Source organism: Diabrotica virgifera, chromosome 6 (genome assembly GCF_917563875.1).
Source record: "Diabrotica virgifera virgifera chromosome 6, PGI_DIABVI_V3a".
Lineage (NCBI taxonomy): Eukaryota > Metazoa > Arthropoda > Insecta > Coleoptera > Chrysomelidae > Diabrotica > Diabrotica virgifera.
This window is the reverse complement of record NC_065448.1, coordinates 86751774-86771182: the sequence shown is the minus strand read 5'-3', so window position 1 is coordinate 86771182 and position 19409 is coordinate 86751774. Positions and strand designations below refer to the sequence as shown.

General features: G+C 34.5%; 1 protein-coding gene across 1 annotated transcript in view; it reads right to left on the bottom strand.

The window, feature by feature from the left end:
• Positions 1-7275: 7275 nt before the first annotated feature.
• The window catches only part of LOC114332090 (sialin), an 81573-nt gene continuing 69439 nt past the window's right edge, over positions 7276-19409 (bottom strand). The window contains exons 6-8 of the mRNA XM_028281799.2: positions 15390-15522; positions 15091-15329; positions 7276-7760 (exon numbers count right to left, since the gene is read on the bottom strand). Coding sequence (XP_028137600.1) covers positions 7575-7760; positions 15091-15329; positions 15390-15522 — 558 coding nt within the window. The 3' untranslated portion in view covers positions 7276-7574. The remainder of the gene's footprint in view (positions 7761-15090; positions 15330-15389; positions 15523-19409) is intronic.

The following is a 19409-nucleotide window of genomic DNA, read 5'->3' as shown; positions in this document are numbered from 1 at the left end:
TTCTGGGCTTATTGACACCAGTCAATTTACAAACGTTTTGGAAAAGGCCTGACTCAAAGTTTCGCCCTTGGTCGGAGTGGATCTTCAAGGGAACACCAAATCTACTGAAGAATTCTTTAACAAGTACCTCTGCAACGGTAGCAGCTTCTTGATTTGGTAATGCATAGGCCTCAGTCCATTTTGTAAAATAATCCATGGCTACCAGGATGTATTTATTTCCAGCCTCAGTTTCTGGAAATGGACCTGCAATGTCGATTGCTACTCTTTCCATACGACTGCCAACGTTGTACTGTCTCATGGGTGCTTTCTTTTTACTAACTGGACCATTACTGGATGCACACAGTTCACATTTCCGGCACCATCTTTGTACATCATCTTTACAGTTCACCCAATAGAACCGTTCTCGAACCTTTTGTAGAGTCTTCGTAATACCAAAGTGTCCACCTGATGCACCGTCATGCAACTGACGCAATACTTCTGACACTTTACTTTTAGGTACAATCAACTGAAGCTTGGATTCTGTACCATCATCACTCTCAAAGGTTCTGTACAGAAGATCATCTTTTAGTACCAGGCAATTCCATTGGCTCCAGTAGGCCTTGACTTCCGGACTACAGGCACTAATGTTTTGCCAACTAGGTCTTTCACCTTGCCGCATCCAATCCAATACTCTTTTTATACACGGATCCCCTTCTTGGGCGTCTTGTAACGGTTGGGGCTGCCATTTCTCATTAACTACGTTGGTTCGTCTCACGGGGCAAAATCGTTCCTCTAATTTGGCACAGTGATTACAATTGGCACTGCATGGTCGTCTCGAATGGGCATCAGCATTTGAATGAAGTCTTCCGGCCATGTGTTCTATCTCATAATCGTAATCGTTCTATCTTGCCATCTGGCCCTCTGGATTTCGGAATTGTATGAGCCATTTTAGAGCAGCGTGATCTGTTCGATGATGGAACTTTCTGCCGTACAAGTATTTATGGAAATGTTCGCAAGCCTTCACTATACCCAGCAGTTCTCTTCTGGTAACGCAAAAGTTTCTTTCTGGTTTCGACAGGACTTTGCTGAAATAAGCGATGACTTTTTCCTGTCCATTCTGGATTTGTGAGGGAACAGCTCCTATGGCACTGTTGCTAGCATCGGTATCCAAAACAAATTTTCCTGCCTGTCCCGGGTAGCTTAATATTGGTGCACTGATCAGAGCCATTTGTAGTTGTTCGAAAGATTTTTGTTACTCTTCACTCCATGTATATTCTTTGCTCTCCTCCGTCAACTTTGTTAGGGCTTGGAGATATTGGCAAATCATTTGAAAAATCGTCAGTAATATGTACATAGGCCAAGGAAACTTCTAATTTCATGTTTATCTTTTGGTACTGGCCAATATTTAATTGCTTCAATCTTTCCAGGATCAGCTGTTACACCATTACTCGATACAATATGTCCCAAGTACTTAACTTCTCGTTTTCTACTCGACTTCTATTAGATTCTTGGCATGTTTATCAAAGGACCTTCCAACCACAATTACATCATCCAAGTAAACCAGACATGTTTTCCATGTTAGACCTCTTAAAACTGCCTCCATTAGTCTTTCAAATGTGACAGGAGCGTTACATAAACCAAACGGCATAGCCCTAAACTGCCAAAGCTGTGATCCTATCGAAAATGCTGTTTTCTCCCGATCGGCTGGCCCCATGTCTACTTGCCAATATCCACTTTTTAAATCGAGTGTGAAGAACCAACGAGAACCGGAGAGAGTATCCAAGGTATCGCCTATTCTGGGCAAAGGATAACTATCTTTTTTTGTTACCGCATTGATCTGGCGGTAGTCGATACAAAAACGGGTTGAACCATCTTTCTTCTTTACCAGAACTAGGTACTAGTGATGTCCATGGACTGTTCGATGGTTAAATTACCCCTTGTTTGTCCATATCTCCGGTATTTATTTTATGCGTTACTATGCTTGTTTTGCCCTTATCCTCCTTATCAATAGCAAAAACATCTTGATACTCTATCAGCATAGACGTCACTTTTTCCGTTAGTTCCTGATCAAGATCTTGGCATCTTTCAATGATCATCTCAACAAGCTCCTTTGGATACTTCGCCTTCGATGATTTCTCATTGGTATTCACAGAGTAAATTGAAGCCACGGGAACACACTGTCCGATCAAAGCTCCTCTACTCAACTTGATAGCAGTTTCCCTTAAGTTCATAACTCTTACAGGGATGACATCTCGAACTCTCACCAAAGTTTTCGCCGTTAGGAACTCGACATTATCCACATCTTCGACCATCCTTAAACTTCCCTCTCGGCAGTGTCCATCAAGCATGGTCATCAGAATTTTCTCACTATTAGCGGGTATGGTTACTTCGCATGTAGTTAGTAGGCGGATGACATATCTTCTTTGTCGTCGTGAAAGGACAACTCTTCACCATTGATCCTGAGAACTCCATTTTGAACTTCCAATATTGCCCCAACTTTTCTTAGTACGTCCATCCCCAATATGAACTCCTCGGAGATCTCGGCAATTAATACTTGGTGTTCAACTGTAGTCTGGCCAAAGGATACTGACATATTAATCTCGCCATATGTATTAATTAGCTCACCAGTTGCTGTTCAAAGCTTTACTGTTGCAGGTGATAACTTATGATGGCCTCGTACTACGTCTGGACGTGCGATAGTTCTCGTTGCACCTGTATCCACCAAAAACGATCTACATCTATTATTGATACGACCTTCGATGTATAAGTTGTGGATTCCACCAGAGGACGTAAGGTTGACAGTTACTATGGGGGCTCTAGTTCTCGAGGTCGGCAGTTGCCCCTTGGTGTCGACCCGCTCTAGTTTTCCGACTGCTGGACGATCTTCTTACAATTTCCACGAATGTGGCCTACGTCGCCGCAATTCCAACATCTATGCTCGCGTCTCTTTGGCATCTCGTTACGAAATACTCTCCGTATCATTTTTTCCAGACGTTCATTGTTGTGTTCGTCACTTTCTTCAATGGTTCTTACTCTGTGGCTCTTACTCTATCTGGCTTACTCTATGGTGAAGTTTGACTAGCCGTTTCGTGTTCCAATGCAACAGCAAGTGCTTCATCTAAAACTTTTAGTCTTGCTAGTCGTAAAGCTTTCTGTAGTTCACTATCTTTCAGCCCATTGACGAAGGTATCTACCGCAATTTCTTCTAAAACGCTGTCTGGCACCTCTGGATAAGCCAACCGCACCACACGAGCCACATCTGCTTCAAATTCTTGCAGATTCTCACTTGCTCGTTGACTTCTACTTCGCAGTTGTGCTTTATATACTTGTTGTAGATGGGCATCTCCATAGCGTTTTTCTAGACGAGTGAACAAGCTCTGGTAACATTTTCCTTGACCCTTAGGAATTGTGTTAATATATCTGCGGTATCACCTCGTAAAGCAGCAGTCAAGAAAACAGCCTTTTCTTGTTCGGTCCAATGATTGGCGGTCGCAATAGCTTCAAACTGTCTAAGGTATATGGACCAAGAGGACATTCCATCAAATGGTGGTAATTTGAATCTCATATTATGCGACGTTTCGTCTCTCGGTAGTTCATCTTTCACTACAGGATCTAAAGCTACTGCATTAACTGACGGTTGCACTTTTGTATCGGCTATAATGCTCTCTAATTCTTTGATCTTCTCTTCTACGGCTTAAACTACTGTATTAACTGAGGGTAGAACTTTCGTATTGGTTATCATAGTCTCTAGTTGTTTGACCTTCTCTTCTAACATTTCTTTATTGTCGTCTACACTTTTCTGTACCTTTCGAATGTTCTAGAAACTTCTTCAAATTTCTCGTTGTTCTTTCTACTAGTTTTATCGATCTTTTGAGAAATGGTGTCGAATTTCTCATTATTTATCTTAGACGTTTCATCGATCTTTTGAGAAACGTCTTTAATTATTTGAGAAGTCTCGTCAAATTTTTTAGCAATATTTTCGAATTTATCGTTGCTTTTTCTAGAAGTTTCATCGATCGTTTCAGAAACAGTTTTTAATTTCGATAAGATTGTTTCTTCCGCTGACTGGAAGTAGAACGTCTTTGGGTCATCTCCATTCTTCTTGAGGACCTCCTCGAGTCGTGCTGTCAGGACTTTCTTGGACCCACTGGCATCTAACTCGTACTCTTCTAATTGTTCACGGAGCTGTTTTAGGGAAAGTTCTTCTAGCAACATCTTTGGTCGGCACACAGGTAATTTTCAAAATGTCTTTTAAAAGCCTTTCCGAATACCGAACAATTAACGTACTTTAATTATTCCCGGCGAATAAAGTCCAAAAGTCTTTTAAAGTCTTTCTCTAATTCACTTATTTATATCGCACTACCGAACACCGGACACCAAACTGTAGCGTGATTACGGTTTAAAATAATACTCTCGGTTTGTTTATACGAATTTATTTATACAAGTTATAGATCGAATCTATATTATCAACTAACTCTATTTTCAAAATCCGTCCCAATTTATAGCCCAGCCGTTATTCTGGAACCATCTACGCTCATCTCTAGTTATTGTTCAGACATTCGGAGAATTTCTCGTCTTCCGTCCCGCTACATCGCGTCTTATCTAGAAATATCCACGTGGAATGTGTATATGGAGATGGGATCTGTTATACGACGGTCGGTCATTAATTATTTTGTTACATATTTACTTTTTGAGGTATTTGAAACCAACCGTTTAAAAACGTTTTATTGAAAATTGATTGAAATTGATAATTTTCACCAGAAAATAATTCAAAATTATTGCCTCAGTGAAAAAACTCTAAGAATTAAAACAGAAGTTGCTAAGAATTAGTTTGTTCATCCGTTTCGGGGCTTATTTTAAACGTATGTTATGTTTTTCACCCTTGAGAAAGGGTGGTTTTCACCACCAGAGTAAACCCAACCAACGGCACACGTAAAAAGTGAAGTAAAGGGTAAAAGGAAACCTAATCCAAATGTTCATGCAATTCGGTGGTGACACGGAAAATCACAATATCGCCATATTCCACGTTCATTTACTGACCTGCTGGGCCTTGCGCACCTTCTAGCGCTTTGACTTGAATTATGGTGAATATTGAAGTCTCTCGGTTTTATAAGTTATTTTTGGTCAGTGTTATCGCCTTCTTGAAACGAATTTGTGACCTCTACCTTATTTTACAGCAAAATGGTCATTTGATTCTTGCCTACTTTGAATTTTTCGGCTTTTCGGTACCTACCTATGCCACTTTTTTCACTTATTAATTATATCCATTTTTTATTTGAGAAAGAGGCGTTTACTTTCTCCCGTCATACTCGTTAGATCCAAAACAAAACTAATACTGGATCTGCCTATCAATACGGAATTTGAACCCTATTCATATTTCTTAACAATGGTTAAATTTTATTGCCATCAATCAAGACATGTCATCTAAACGGGGTTTAGGCGTATAGGCGTAACCAGGGGGTCTTGGGGGTTATACCCCCCCCCCATTGGGATCTACTTTGAGCTCTATATGCTTAACACCATTATGGATTGTTGACAAATCAAGCAATTTTGAAGTTGTAACCCACCCCTTAGGATCACCCTGGTTACGCCGTTGTTTAGGCGTAAGCCTCTTTAAGGTGAAGTATCTCCCTTTTTGCGTGAGCGTAGGAGGGGGACTTGACAGAGTTTGCAAATCCTGCTAGTGCTGGGAGGAACTAAGAAGATAGTTAGATTTAGCTCAGAAGCTAAGAGAGGAGTGTAAGGTGAATAATCTCTGCTATCAAATCCACCAGCGGGCCAAGGATACCTTGGATGTTACCAACATACTTTGAAAACGGCTCTATAGCGTTTGTGGGATGCAGCTTATATTATCTGAGATATCTAAGGAAGATTTTTTCTAGGATGTCGTAATACTCATTAGGAAGTTTGTTCCTGGCCAAATGAAGAATATTGGCTGGAGGGAATGGAAGTTTTTTAGGAGGCTCAATGAGTGTGTAACCTCGTCGGTGGCATGGTGTTTTGAAGGTCTCTTTAGCTTTGGTGTCAGCGCTGTCTATCGTACGGAATACCTATGTTTTGCTGAGAGAATGAATTCTCTCCTGTATGGTAGTTAGTTTAGCGAGTGTATGTACCAATGTCGACGGGAAAGAACACCACTCCGTTCTAAATCCCTTTTTTTTAGGATTTTTGTTTCCGTTGCTACGATGGTATTCTTGTGGTATGTGTTTAGTGATGCGTAGAGATACACCCTGAATTCGATAAATGGCGTAATTAAAGTCTTATAGGTGTGTAGGAGAGTTTTTCAGAATGAGTTTCCAAACCTCCCAAATAGTCCACCGATGATGAATTCGAGTCTTTCTCCTTGAAGGGTATCCTAGCATCCTCTACTCGGGTGCTATGAGGATGTCTGAAGCTAATCATTTAAGTTTTTGTTGTGTTGAGTGTAAGTCTCTGTAGAACAGTGCCTGCAGTAAGGAGAGCGGTATCATCAGCATATCGTCGGCCTAATATGAAAAATGCAAAAAAAGCAAGTCCAGAATATTAAATTTAAGACTTTTAATAGCATCTGTTAGCACTATCCAAAAGCCATGTACGACTCTGTTTTCTTCTAATATAGTTTACTAGATTTTGCTAAAATAGTGAAACTAAAATCTGCATAAGTCTAATAATGTTGAAAACCATATGAAATCTGCAGTCCTAGAAGTCCGTTTTTGTTAATTGCCAAACTCTCCGTAACTTTCCTGATATTTATACAATAAAAAGTCTTTTCATTGTAAACGGTTGAGTACCAAGAGGGAAGAGGGTATAGGTTAAAATGATACAACATATTGTTTGATAATTAAACAAATTATATAAACAAATGTAATTAACAAATAAATACATTTAAGATGCAGTAGAAATAAACAAACCAAGACGTATACACATTGTAAATTATGATTCGGCAGTGCTCCTAGTAGCATTTAACTGTCTTGGTTTGTTTATTTATACTGCATCTTGATTGTAAATTTAGTATAGTTGTATACCAGTGGAGTTGTGCACAGTTTGTTGTCTCTCCTGTAAAATCAGGTATTTTGGACTTATGTATTTTTAAATTAGGCCGACGATATAGTAGGATAGAATATGTCTTATTATGTCACTGTCTTATTTATGGGGTCTGTAACATGTACTGAAATTACATGAACTGCACACGCTGAAAATAATTGATGGGGTGAAGAGATATTCCGGTGTAATACTCTCTGTGAGACTTTGTATTAGTACTTAAGGGTTAACCCATATGTAAAGAATAAAATTATTACAAGTAAATGATAAAACACACCCTTGACAACCACTTTATTATTTTTGTCTTAAATTAGATTAGAATATTTACAGCTTTCGGGCTTTAAATGGTCCTATAATATATGTTTAGACAGTTTTCTCTTAAACAACTACAGTAATAAAAAATGTTTTTAATTTTTTTTTATTTCGTATTTTAATATAAAAACGTTTCAATCCTATTTATAGCAACTGCATTAGTAACACATTATACTCATTTTCTGCTCCTTCAGTCGTTATATTCGTTTCAGATATATTATTTATTTTATTATAAATATAAAATTTCCAGAATATTAAATTGTTTACATTGAGATTACGGATATTACAGAATGTTTCTTTTCCTTCATTTTTCTTTTTGTCATCTTTTCCTTCTTGGCTGGATCAAAGTCTTGAATTTCAGCTGTGGCAAACAATAAAAACAAAATTGATGACACCCCATACAATACTGCAGCTATCGTAAATATGATTGCCCATTGTCCTTTTTTGTTCTAAAAGAAAAAAAGAGAGCTTAGCTATAATATTAATATAACTAAAAACATAATAAAAAAAACGCTGCTACTGCTCGTATTATGAAAACGTGACAAGTTGAAATAATGAATATTCTCGTATCTTTTGCCCACTATATTGCTCGCGAAGTTGATCGAAGTTCAGCGAGTACGAGAGTGTAGAGAGGTACTTAATACTTCATGCGACTTCCCTTCGCCTCGGGCTACTTCCATTATGTGTCGGTTTTTGCGACCGAGTCAAAGGATTCGAAGTTAGTATCTCCCCGAGAGAATGTGTTCCTCGAAGTTGAACGATTGTGTAGAGATGCACTTCGGACAACTTACCTAGTACTTCGTCGAGGAACTTCGCGAGAGTGTAGAGCTCGCTTTTTAAACGCTTTTCTTTACTTCAATAGTTTGCATAAAGTCTTTAGACGTTAATTTGACTGACTTTTCTTCAATGCAAATGAATAAAAATTTGCAGACATATGAATTCGCGGGAACAATACACGAATAGTCAATAAAAAAATTTTATGTTTATTAATTGCTTAAATAAAAAAAAGATTTTAATGGAAAATGCTTAAATTCTCTTGATTTTTACAATGTAGAAACTTGAAACTTTTACGGATTGTAGCTAATGATATGAACTATACATAATTTCGCTTTTTACGTTATGCTTCATAAATAAACAATAAAATTTCAAATTTTGAACGCTCATATATTTGTTTATATAAAAATCGGCGTTTATTCGTGTCAAATTTCAATACGATACAAAACAAAACTTCAACCAAAACTCGAATTCAAAAAATTCGTGTTTTTATCGTAGTCTTAGAAAAACCACCGGTAGAGACGTTTTGTGCTACAATTAACATTAGATTTCGTTTTGTCGTATTAATTAATTAAACGCTTTTCTTTGGTTCAATTGTTTGGGTCAAATCTTTGGACGTTAATGTGACTGCCTTTTCTTCAATGCAAATGACTAAAAATTTGCAGACATATGCATTCGCGGGAACAATACACGAATAGTCAATAATTTTTTTTTTTTGTTTATTAATTGTTTAAATAAAAAAACGATTTTAACGGAAAATGCTTAAATTCTCTTGTTTTTTACAATGAAGAAACTTGAAACTTTTACAGATTGTAGCTAATTATATGATTAAGCTAATTATACATAATTTCACTTTTTACGTTAATTGTTTACGTTATGCTTCATAAATAAACAATAAAGTTTCAAATTTTTTGCCGATTCCGACTACTTTTCATGTTTGTACATCATATTATGTTTTATACATATTTTAATAAACATGACTATATATTTTAATGTTTGAAAAGTGTAAGACTAAAAAATAAAAAATATGAAAAAAATATTTTTAAGAAACGCTTTTCTTTAGTTACGAGTGACTAAAAGTAAACATATTATACAAAAATCAACTAAAAAGCAAAAAATTAAAAAAATTCACATTCGTTAAAGAAAAGCGTGGTGCGAAAGCCGTTTATTCAATGAAGACGGGCCACTCTTTTCTTTGACGAATGTGTTAGATTTTTTCATTTTTTTTATTTTTTGCTGTTTAGTTGATTTTTTTATAATATGTTTAATTTTAGTCACTCGTAACTAAAGAAAAGCGTTTCTTAAAAATATTTTTTCATATTTTTTTATTTTTATTTATTATGTCAATTAGGGGTTTCACAGAAGCACTAAATCACTACAACATAAACACTACAGACTTCGCAAAACATTATTTCATGATCCATGATTCTAAAAAACACCTAAACTGCATTAATAACACAATACGTGTCAAATATGTACATCTCCAGTGTAGCTTCTTCTAAAGGTGCCTATCTTCTAGAATTCTAGAGATTGATGTTGGCGACCACATTGACCCATCTTATTCTATTCACATCGGCGGCTCGAAATATAGACGAGGCAACGAAGCATTAAACCTAGGAATTTTGTGCAGTAATATGAATCGTCATGCAACTTTTTGCATTCGATTCGTGAGAGTGTCAGGCAATTTTGTGAACTAAATTGATCTTCGGCAAAAATTTTTGTGCATGGGAAAAAGCATCTTTAAATTGCATCTCGAATAGATGGAAAATAAAAAATTTAGGACTCAGGAAATATTGACGGAAATTAGTTAAATTTTTATACTTCGGGGTTTTCGAGGTCACTGAACACGAATTTCATGACGGCGATGGTCTCCGAGGTACCTGGTGCCCAGGGTGGAACTCGTCGCCTGGGACGACCGAATAAATCGCAGGACGATCGAATAATTCGAGAAATAAAGATTGGATCGAAAAATTGGAAAATAAGTATTCAATATGGCAATTTTATCTCAGAAAACCAAAACAATAGTAATCAGTAAAGAACCAATCAGATGCAAAATAGAAATTGATGGTATCAATATTGAACAAGTAATGGAAGTTAAATGCCTTGGAATTACATTATCAAGTTATGGAGACCTAGACAAAGAAGTGAGAAATCAAGTACAAAAAGCAAATAGATTGGCAGGATGCCTTAATAACACTATATGGTGAAACCGACATACTAACACTGAGATGAAGTCAAGAATTTATAAAGCCAGTGTAAGACTAATAATAACATATGAATCAGAAACAAGACCCGATACAGCCACAACACAAAAACTACTGGAAACGGCAGAGATGAGAGTACTGAGAAGAATTACAGGAAATACACTGAGAGATCGAAAGAGGAGCGAAGATATTAGAAGACGATGTAACGTACAGTGTATAAACGAATGGACACTAAATAGAAAAAAAGAATGGAACAACCACATAACCAGAATGGGGGAGACACGTGTGGTCAAAATAGCACGAGATAAATCACCAATCGGTAGAAGAAGTATCGGCCGACTGCGCAAAAGATGGAGTGACAACCTTACATAGTGGTATCAATCCGCCAATGAACAAGCAGAATTGCTTATAAAGAGGAAGAAGAAGAAGAATATTTTTCAAAAATCTATCGAATGACACTAAACACGACCACCCCACTCCACTCCCTGGAGGTGGGATGGGGTAACTTTAAAATCTTAAATAGAAACCCCATTTATTATTGCAGATTTGGATTGCTTACGTAAAAGTAAGTAATTCTTATTCGAAACATTTTTTAGAATTATGGATAGATGGCGCTATAATCGGAAAAAACGGTTTCTTCGTAATACCACGTGAACCTATCGAATAACATAAGACACGACCCTGCACCTTGCAGGTGGGAAGGGGTGTAACTTTAAAATCTTAAATAGGAGCCCCCATTTTTTATTTCAGATTTGGATTTCTTACGTAAAAATAAGTAACATTTATTTGAGATATTTTTTTGAATTCTGGATAGATGGCGCCATAATCGGAAAAACACTATTTATTAGCGCCATCTATTAACAATTCTAAAAAATGTTTCGAATAAATCTTACTTATTTTTTTACGAGGAATCCAAATCTGCAATAAAACATGGGGATTCCCATTTAAGATTTTAAAGTTAACCCCCACCCCACCTCCAGGGGGTGGAATGGAGAGTCGTGTTTGATGTTATTCGATAGGTTATTGAAGCTTATTAAATACGTAGTTTTTGGTCTTTTAGGTGGAAGTGTATTTCTCGAGATGTTAGACCGTTTTTATAATTTACCTATGGTATCACAATTATAGCTCCATCTATCCACAATCCGAAAAAAATTCTCGAATAAAAGTTGCTTATTTTTACGTAAGCAATCCAAATATGTAATTATAAATGGGCGTTTCCGTTTAAGATTTTAAAGTTACCCCTACCCCACATCCAAGGGACGGAGTGGGGGGTCGTCTTTAGTGTCATTCGATAGATTTTTGACGCGTATTTTTCAGTTTTTCAATCCAGTCTTCGTTTTGCGAATTATTCAATCGTCCCGCGAATTATTCGATCGTCCCAAGCGACGAGCTCCATCTTGGGCACCAGGTACCTCGGAGACCATCGCCGTCATGAAATTTGTGTTCACTGACCTCCAAAACCCCGAAATACAAAAATTGAACTCAGTTCCGTCAATATTTCCCGAGTTCTAAATGTTTCATTTTCCATCTCTTCGAGATGCACTTTGAAAATGCATTTTCTCATGCACAGAATTTTTTGCAGGAGATCAATTTAGTTCACAAAATTGCCTGACACTCTCTCGAATTGAATGCAAAAAGTTGCATGACGATTCATCTTACTGCGTAAAATTCCTAGGTTTTGGGCTTTTTAGTGCTTCGTTACTTCGTCTAATAGATCAGTTGAAGTTAGACCAGTCCACTTCCTAAAATTGACCAGCCAGGATATATGTCTATGTCCAGGGTCAATCTTGTCCTTAATCTTGTCTTGCAGAATCAACTGTAGAAGTCGGTATTTATTATTACGCAGAATGTGGCCGAAGTAAGCCAATTTTCTGTTATTTACGGTGTTAATAATTTCTTTGTCTTTTCTGAGCCTCTGGAGAATTTTTATGTTAGTTGTGTGGTGTATATGTTATAGTCAAAGCCCGAATTTCAGGCACTCCTAGGTTTGACTAGGCAATCCTCAGGTCTGACTGACGGTCTTAGTCAAAGCCCGAAATAAATTACAGTTTCGGCCTTTGACTAGTCAAACCTAGGAGCGACTAAGTTGATCAGGCAAAGGTGGAAATTTAATTTTATGAAATCGGGGTTTGACTAGTCAAACCCCGATCAGCTATTAAAATGTAATTTGTTAGATTTAGCTTAATAAAACGTCATTTTTTAAGTTTAATGTTTATTATTTTTATATTGTCGTAATTAAAATAAAAAAAAAATTAGTGTTTATTCTCACATGTTGAGGCATTATGGCATTTAGAGTTGCACAATAGGTTAGACCTTTTACACTTGCGTAATTTGAAAGAGCATTTCTTATTGCAGTAGAATTTTATAAACCCTTGTCCTCCAAATTTAAAATCTTTTGTACTAATTTCTCTTAGAGACAGAGACTGCTTAACGTCTGGAACATCTTCGAAATTAGGAAATTTCTCTTTGCATTCTCTTATTTGATTTCTTGAAAAAAGTGTGTTTATTGTTCCGTATTTCATACCAACTCTATATAAACCGTCAATTGCTTTATCTTGTATGCTACTCAAAATATTTCGAGCAGCCTCTTTGGCTCTATCAAAGCTGGGATAGGTATTGTTACAGTTTTTCCGATCGAAATTGGAGGAATTTTTTTTTTCACTTAATTGTTTCATAGCGTTAGCCTGGGCATAAAGACCTTCAATCGCATTTCCTTTATTTATTTTAATCTTTTTTGTCTGTGCACAACGCATGCTCGAACGCGTGCCAAGGAGATGCTCGAAATATTTTGGGTATCATACAAGATAAAACAATAATTGACGGTTTATACGGGGTGTTTCATTAATAATTGTCCATATAGTAACTGGAGAAACCTTAGCACAAAATACGAAGATTTAACCTAAAACACTTAAATAAAATGTGGTTGCTTACTGAGTTACAGGGTGTTTTATCTAAAAATTTAATTGGTATTTTGTGCTAAGGTTTCTCCAGTTACTATATGGACAATTATTAATGAAACACCCTGTACTGGTTGACTCTTCCCAAATTCTACGCCAATGACGAAATTGCTAATTTAGTGTATTTTTTAATTTTTCAATACTTTTCATGTAAATAATATACTCTTCATTTAAAACGATAAAATGATTAGTTTTCGAGATATTTGAAATTAAAAATGACGCGACACAATACATTAATCAAAATAACCGTGTCGTTTCATTTTTAACTTCAAAGATCTCGAAAAATAATGACTTTATCGTTACGAACAGAGAGTATACTATTTTCATAGAAAGTATTGGAGAATCCAAAAATTGAACTAAAATAGCAATTCCGCCAGTGGCGTAGAATTTGGAAAGGGTCAACCATTCACTTTCCCCCGTCGTACGCCTCTGGTAATAGCCAGAAACGTTTATTTAACATACTTTAGTAGTTTGTACAGTACCTATACTTCCTGCCAAGTATGAAAAGGATGGGTCGAATAGTTTTAAAATGCTGAGCAAAAATAATTTTTAAATTTTTAGATAAAACACCCTGTAACTCAATAAGGAACCACATTTTATTTTTGTTTTAGGTTGAACCTTCGTATTTTGTGCTAAGGTTTCTCCAGTTACTATATGGACAATTATTAATGAGACACTCTGTATAGAGTTGGTACGAAATACGGAACGATAAACACACTTTTTTCAAGAAAACAAATAAGAGAATGCAAAGAGAATTTTCCTAATTTCGAGGATGTTCCAGATGTTAAGCTGTCTCTTAGAGAAATTAGTACAAAAGATTCTAAAGGACATCGCACACATCTTATGGAAAATATAATGTCACTCAAATTCAATAAAATTTATACGATTAGATTCGTATAACGTATATTAGATTCGTATAACGATCAATTCTTATCATTGCGCCAACTCTTAAATATGATTAATTACGGCGCAAATTGCAATTAAAGTTTATCGAAATCACATTTTTGGAGTCCATAAAATGTTAGTTTACAATCATTATTACTCTGAGTGCTATTCATAACAGCTTAAATCCCGCTGGGCCTAAGCGGATTAGTGAAACTAATCCGCTGATTTATGGAATACCGAAAATCTGGGTATTTTAAAATATTTTTTCTCTCTCTAACTTATGTACCTACCCATTTGATTTCAGATTTATTTATATCAATTTCTGCTCTTATTTTTGAAAATAGAGAGTTGGGGCAATGATAAGATTTGATCGTTAATTTAAAACGAATCTATTGGTATAAATTTTATTGAATTTGAGTGACATTATATTTTCCATAAGATGTGTGCGATGTCCTTTGGAGGATAAGGGTTTATAAAATTCTACTGCAATAAGAAATGCTCTTTCAAATTACGCAAGTGTAAAAGGTCTAACCTATTGTGCAACTCTAAATGCCATAATGCCTCAATATGTGAGAATAAACACTATTTTTTTTTATTTTAATTACGACAATATAAAAATAATAAACATTAAATTTAAAAAATTACGTTTTATTAAGTCTACTCTAACAAATTACGACATTTTAATAGCTGATCGGGCTAATAGCTGATGACTAGTCAAACCCGATTTCATAAAATTAAATTTCGACCTTTGCCTGACCAACGTAGTCTCTCCTAGGTTTGACTAGTCAAAGGCCGAAACTGTAATTTATTTCGGGCTTTGACTAAGACCGTCAGTCAGACCTGAGCATTGCCTAGTCAAACCTAGGAGTGCCTGAAATTCGGGCTTTGACTATAACATATATACGAGACCCTCAACATAGGTCGGCAGCACCACATTTAAAACGATTTATTTAACTTACCTCGTCTATAAGTTGTACCGACAAAGGTCCAAATATGGAAACACAACTTCCACAGCTATTTATTATAGCCAGAACAATCCCAGCAAAAGAAGGTGCTATATCGATATGATTTATACCACTACCAATACTGCAAGCAGCTGGAATACCCACTCCTATTACTAATAATATAACAGCTAATACTCTTTGGCCATCTGGTACAAATCCTAGAGCAAGTAGACATATTGCTGGTATGATAGAACCTAAAATAAAATAATTAATTAATTAATTCCGTAATGATGTGACGACAGGAGTAACCTTACCTACTAATGTAAACATCTTCCTGGTCCATATTGTTGACATTAAATTTTTCTTAATAAACACATCTGCTAGGCTGCCACTCACAACTGTGGTAACAAAGTTAACAATATAAGGAATAGACGATAAAAGACCATTCTGAAAAAAATAAATGTATCAAAGATTTTTGTTACAAGAAACATAATTATACAGGGTTGGGATAAAGTAGGGAACCAACTTAATATCTTTGAAACGAAAAAGTCACCATTCATGAAGCTTTGCATACAATAGTCCATTTACTTACGGTTTTTGCTCCAAATTTTAAACAACCGCTTAGATTGACATGAAATTTGGCATACACATTGCTAACATATCAATAAAAAAAATAATGATATGATGATGTGTGCTTTTTTCCTGGGGGGAATTTCACTTATTCTCGGAAGTGAAAAAACATACATTCAAAATAAGTCATGCTATGTAACTTTTTTCCATAACGTTTTTTCACTAAGTCAATACTTTTCGAGTTATTTGGAAGTTAAGATCTCCATTTTTCAAAAAAAACTGAAGAAAAAGATTTTCTGTGTAAAAGGTATATTTATTTCTATTTATATCTATATTTATTTATGTATATATATAAAACAAAACGTTTTTAGACAGTTTTTCGCAAATACCTCAAAATATATTCTTAGCAATTACTTCAAAAAATATTCTTAGCAAAAATATATCTTATAAAAAAAAGTAAAAAACGGTATATAAATATATTAATATGAAGTCTGTAGAGCCAGTAAAAGCAGAGTTGTAGATAATAAAAGGTAGGTTCTTATTGGTCAAATTCCAAATCATCGAATGTTTCAATGTGAAATAATTAAAGAATTAAGCACTTTTCGGGGAAAACTCATTAAAACTTTCTTAAAGTGTTTAAAAAAGAATTGTTTTTGTTTTTTAAAAAAGGTTCTAACATCAAAAGTAAGCAAGTTACGTTCAAAATAAAGTTTTCTTGGTAAAAGCAAAATCGGAAAAATTACCTCCTAATTAATATCTCAAATGAAATTAATCGTTACCGCTTGCCAAATTCCTTTACTTATTATCTATTATTTACATGATCTGTAAGTTTCATCGGTTCAAAGTGCTTAAACAAATTGGTTAAAGTAAAAGTTAATTTTTAAATTTGAACAAATGTTTTTTTCAAAATAACTTACAAATTGTTAGTGGTACGAAATAAACTGCTCGTCAAAAGTTAGGGATATAGAAATTTCTGCTGAATTTTTATAGTAGATTTTTTCGTGAACAGAATAACGGATTCCGCTAATATTTTTTTTATTATTTTAGACTTTTCTTTACTATTTACACAGTTATGCAAAGGTTTACTCAAACTTTTTTTTTTGTAGTTATACCGGATGGAAGAAAAGAAATGTTTTTCTTATGTTAAGTTTGAGACGCCCTGTAGGGAAGACGAGGTACAAATGGGACTATATCTCGAAATCATATTGTAGTCTTATGTTTTGTGAACATTTTGTTTTTTGAATATCCCTGATATATTTAGAAATAATTAAAAAAATATGAAAAAAAAATTTAAGAAACGCTTTTCTTTAGTTACGTGTCACTAAAATTAAAATATTATAAAAAATTAACTAAAAAGCAGAAAATAAAAAAAATTGAAAACATCTAACACATTCGTCAAAGAAAAGCGTGGCGCGTCTTCATCGAGTAAACGGTTTTCGCCCCACGCTTTTCTTTAACGAATGTGTTAGATTTTTTCAATTTCTTTTTTATTTTTTTCTTTTTAGTTGATTTTTATAATATTTTTAATTTTAGTCACTCGTAACTAAAGAAAAGCGTTTCTTAAAAAAATTTTGTTCATATTTTTTTATTTTTTACTTTTTAGTCTTACACTTTTCAAACATTAAAATATATCGTCATGTTTCTTAAAATATGTATAAAACATATTATGATGTACTAACATGAAAAGTAGTCGGAATCGGCAAACAAATTGAAATTTTATTGTTTATTTATGAAGCATAACGTAAACAATTAAAGTAAAAAGTCAAATTATGTATAGTTCATATCATTAGCTACAATCCGTGAAAGTTTCAAGTTTTTAAAATGTAAAAAACAAGAGAATTAAAGCATTTTCCATTAAAATCTTTTTTTTTAATTAAACAATTAATAAACATAAAAAAATTTATTGACAATGCGTGTATTGTTATTAACGTCCAAAGATTTGACGCAAACTATTGAACTAAATAAAAGCGTGTAATAAAAAATATACGGTTTTGTAGTTTAACATGTGTTTTAACCGAAACAAAAGTTTGAGACACCTTGTAGGGAGAAAAAGGCACAAAGGTGAGTATACCTCGATATTTTGTTGTACTCTCATATTTTGTGAATATTTTATTTTTTTAATTTCTCTGATATATTTAATAACAAGGAAACTAGACGATATTACTCTTTAATATGTGTTTTAACTGACGACATGCGTCACATCACACATGTACAAGAATTCATCTGTACTCAGTAGATATATCTTAAAAACACCCTGTAATTATCTACGATAATTACTTTCAGTTATTTATGTCATCATAACAATATTACAACCTTCATTCGATTATATAAATATTGTTATCCTAGATCACGATTCACTAATAATTGCAGAGTCAATTATAAACACTTTTCATGGTCGATGCTGAATAGGCATTTCTAAATATATAAACAGCAAAACTATAACAAGGGAATTCTTATTATTATATTAGACATTCGTCATTCTATTTTGTGATCAGACGTAATATTTCCACATTAAAGATAGTGTCTCTTTCTTCACGAGACGTTCTTTGGGTGCGGTGCTACCAGCTTATGCTCATGCGAGTGTAAATAAAACAACTCAACAAGTAAAAGCGTATCAATTATTCCACCCCTCGGATAAGGGATAACCACCCTCACCGGGAGAAGATAGCCTTAATGCCAGGGCTGTCATATAGCGATCCAAGACCAGGCGAGAACTCAGAACTAGCAGTCTAGAACGAGAAATGGGAAAACACGTCAATGTTCAGGCACCTAGACCACCTTAGACAGTGTGGTATGTAAAATGGATGGAGACATCAGGCCGATGCGGAGCTGAAAATGGAATAGTATGGAGATGGAACATCGTGGGACAATGGACAATGGACAATGCTATGGAACGTGCAGCGAGGACTTGTGATACGAACAAAGACGTGTAAAAGTGGTAAGTCCATATTAGCTATTTTTATGGTATTTCCTGATTAATATAAAGTATAAAGTATAAACATTTTGTGCTACCTTAATTACATTAATATATGTTTCAAGTTTACCTATTTTTACTTAATTATTCTATTCTATTACCAATATTTATCAATATACAAAGATTTTTTTTTACCCTCATATTAAGTTATTATAGGACGCAATGATACAATTTTATATCATTTTTTTTTACATATTTATCAACGTATACTTTATCCTTGCTGACTTTTATTCATTTATTATTTGACTACTGATTTTTAGTACATTTTTGCAATTTTTTATGATTTTAATATTTGCTATCGTAAATATACCTATCAAAATAAATATACGATATATAACAAATATACGCTATATGCATAATACATTTAAATTATTATTCTAACTACTTATTTACAAGGGTTAATATAACGTTATTTATTTTTGAATTTTTATTACCACTGCAATTTTTACATATTTTTACCATATATATATTGGCTTATTATTTTATCTCCATATTTTTTACTATATATCTATATACTACATATCTATATACACCGTAAGACTATCGAATTTATATTTTCGCTAAGAAGTACAGGAGCTGAAAAAAATTATGTATAAATGAGTAGCAACAAAGTTACTTGGGAAGATTTTGTCAAAATAGTTGAGGAAATTGCACAAGAAATAGACAGGCAAAGCAGAAGAGTCTTAAAGAAAAAGTTCCGAAATCTAAGGACATAAAGGAAGAAGTGACGACACAGCTAATTAAAGCTTATAACAAGTTCACGCAATTGACTAGGAAAAACTGGGAAGCA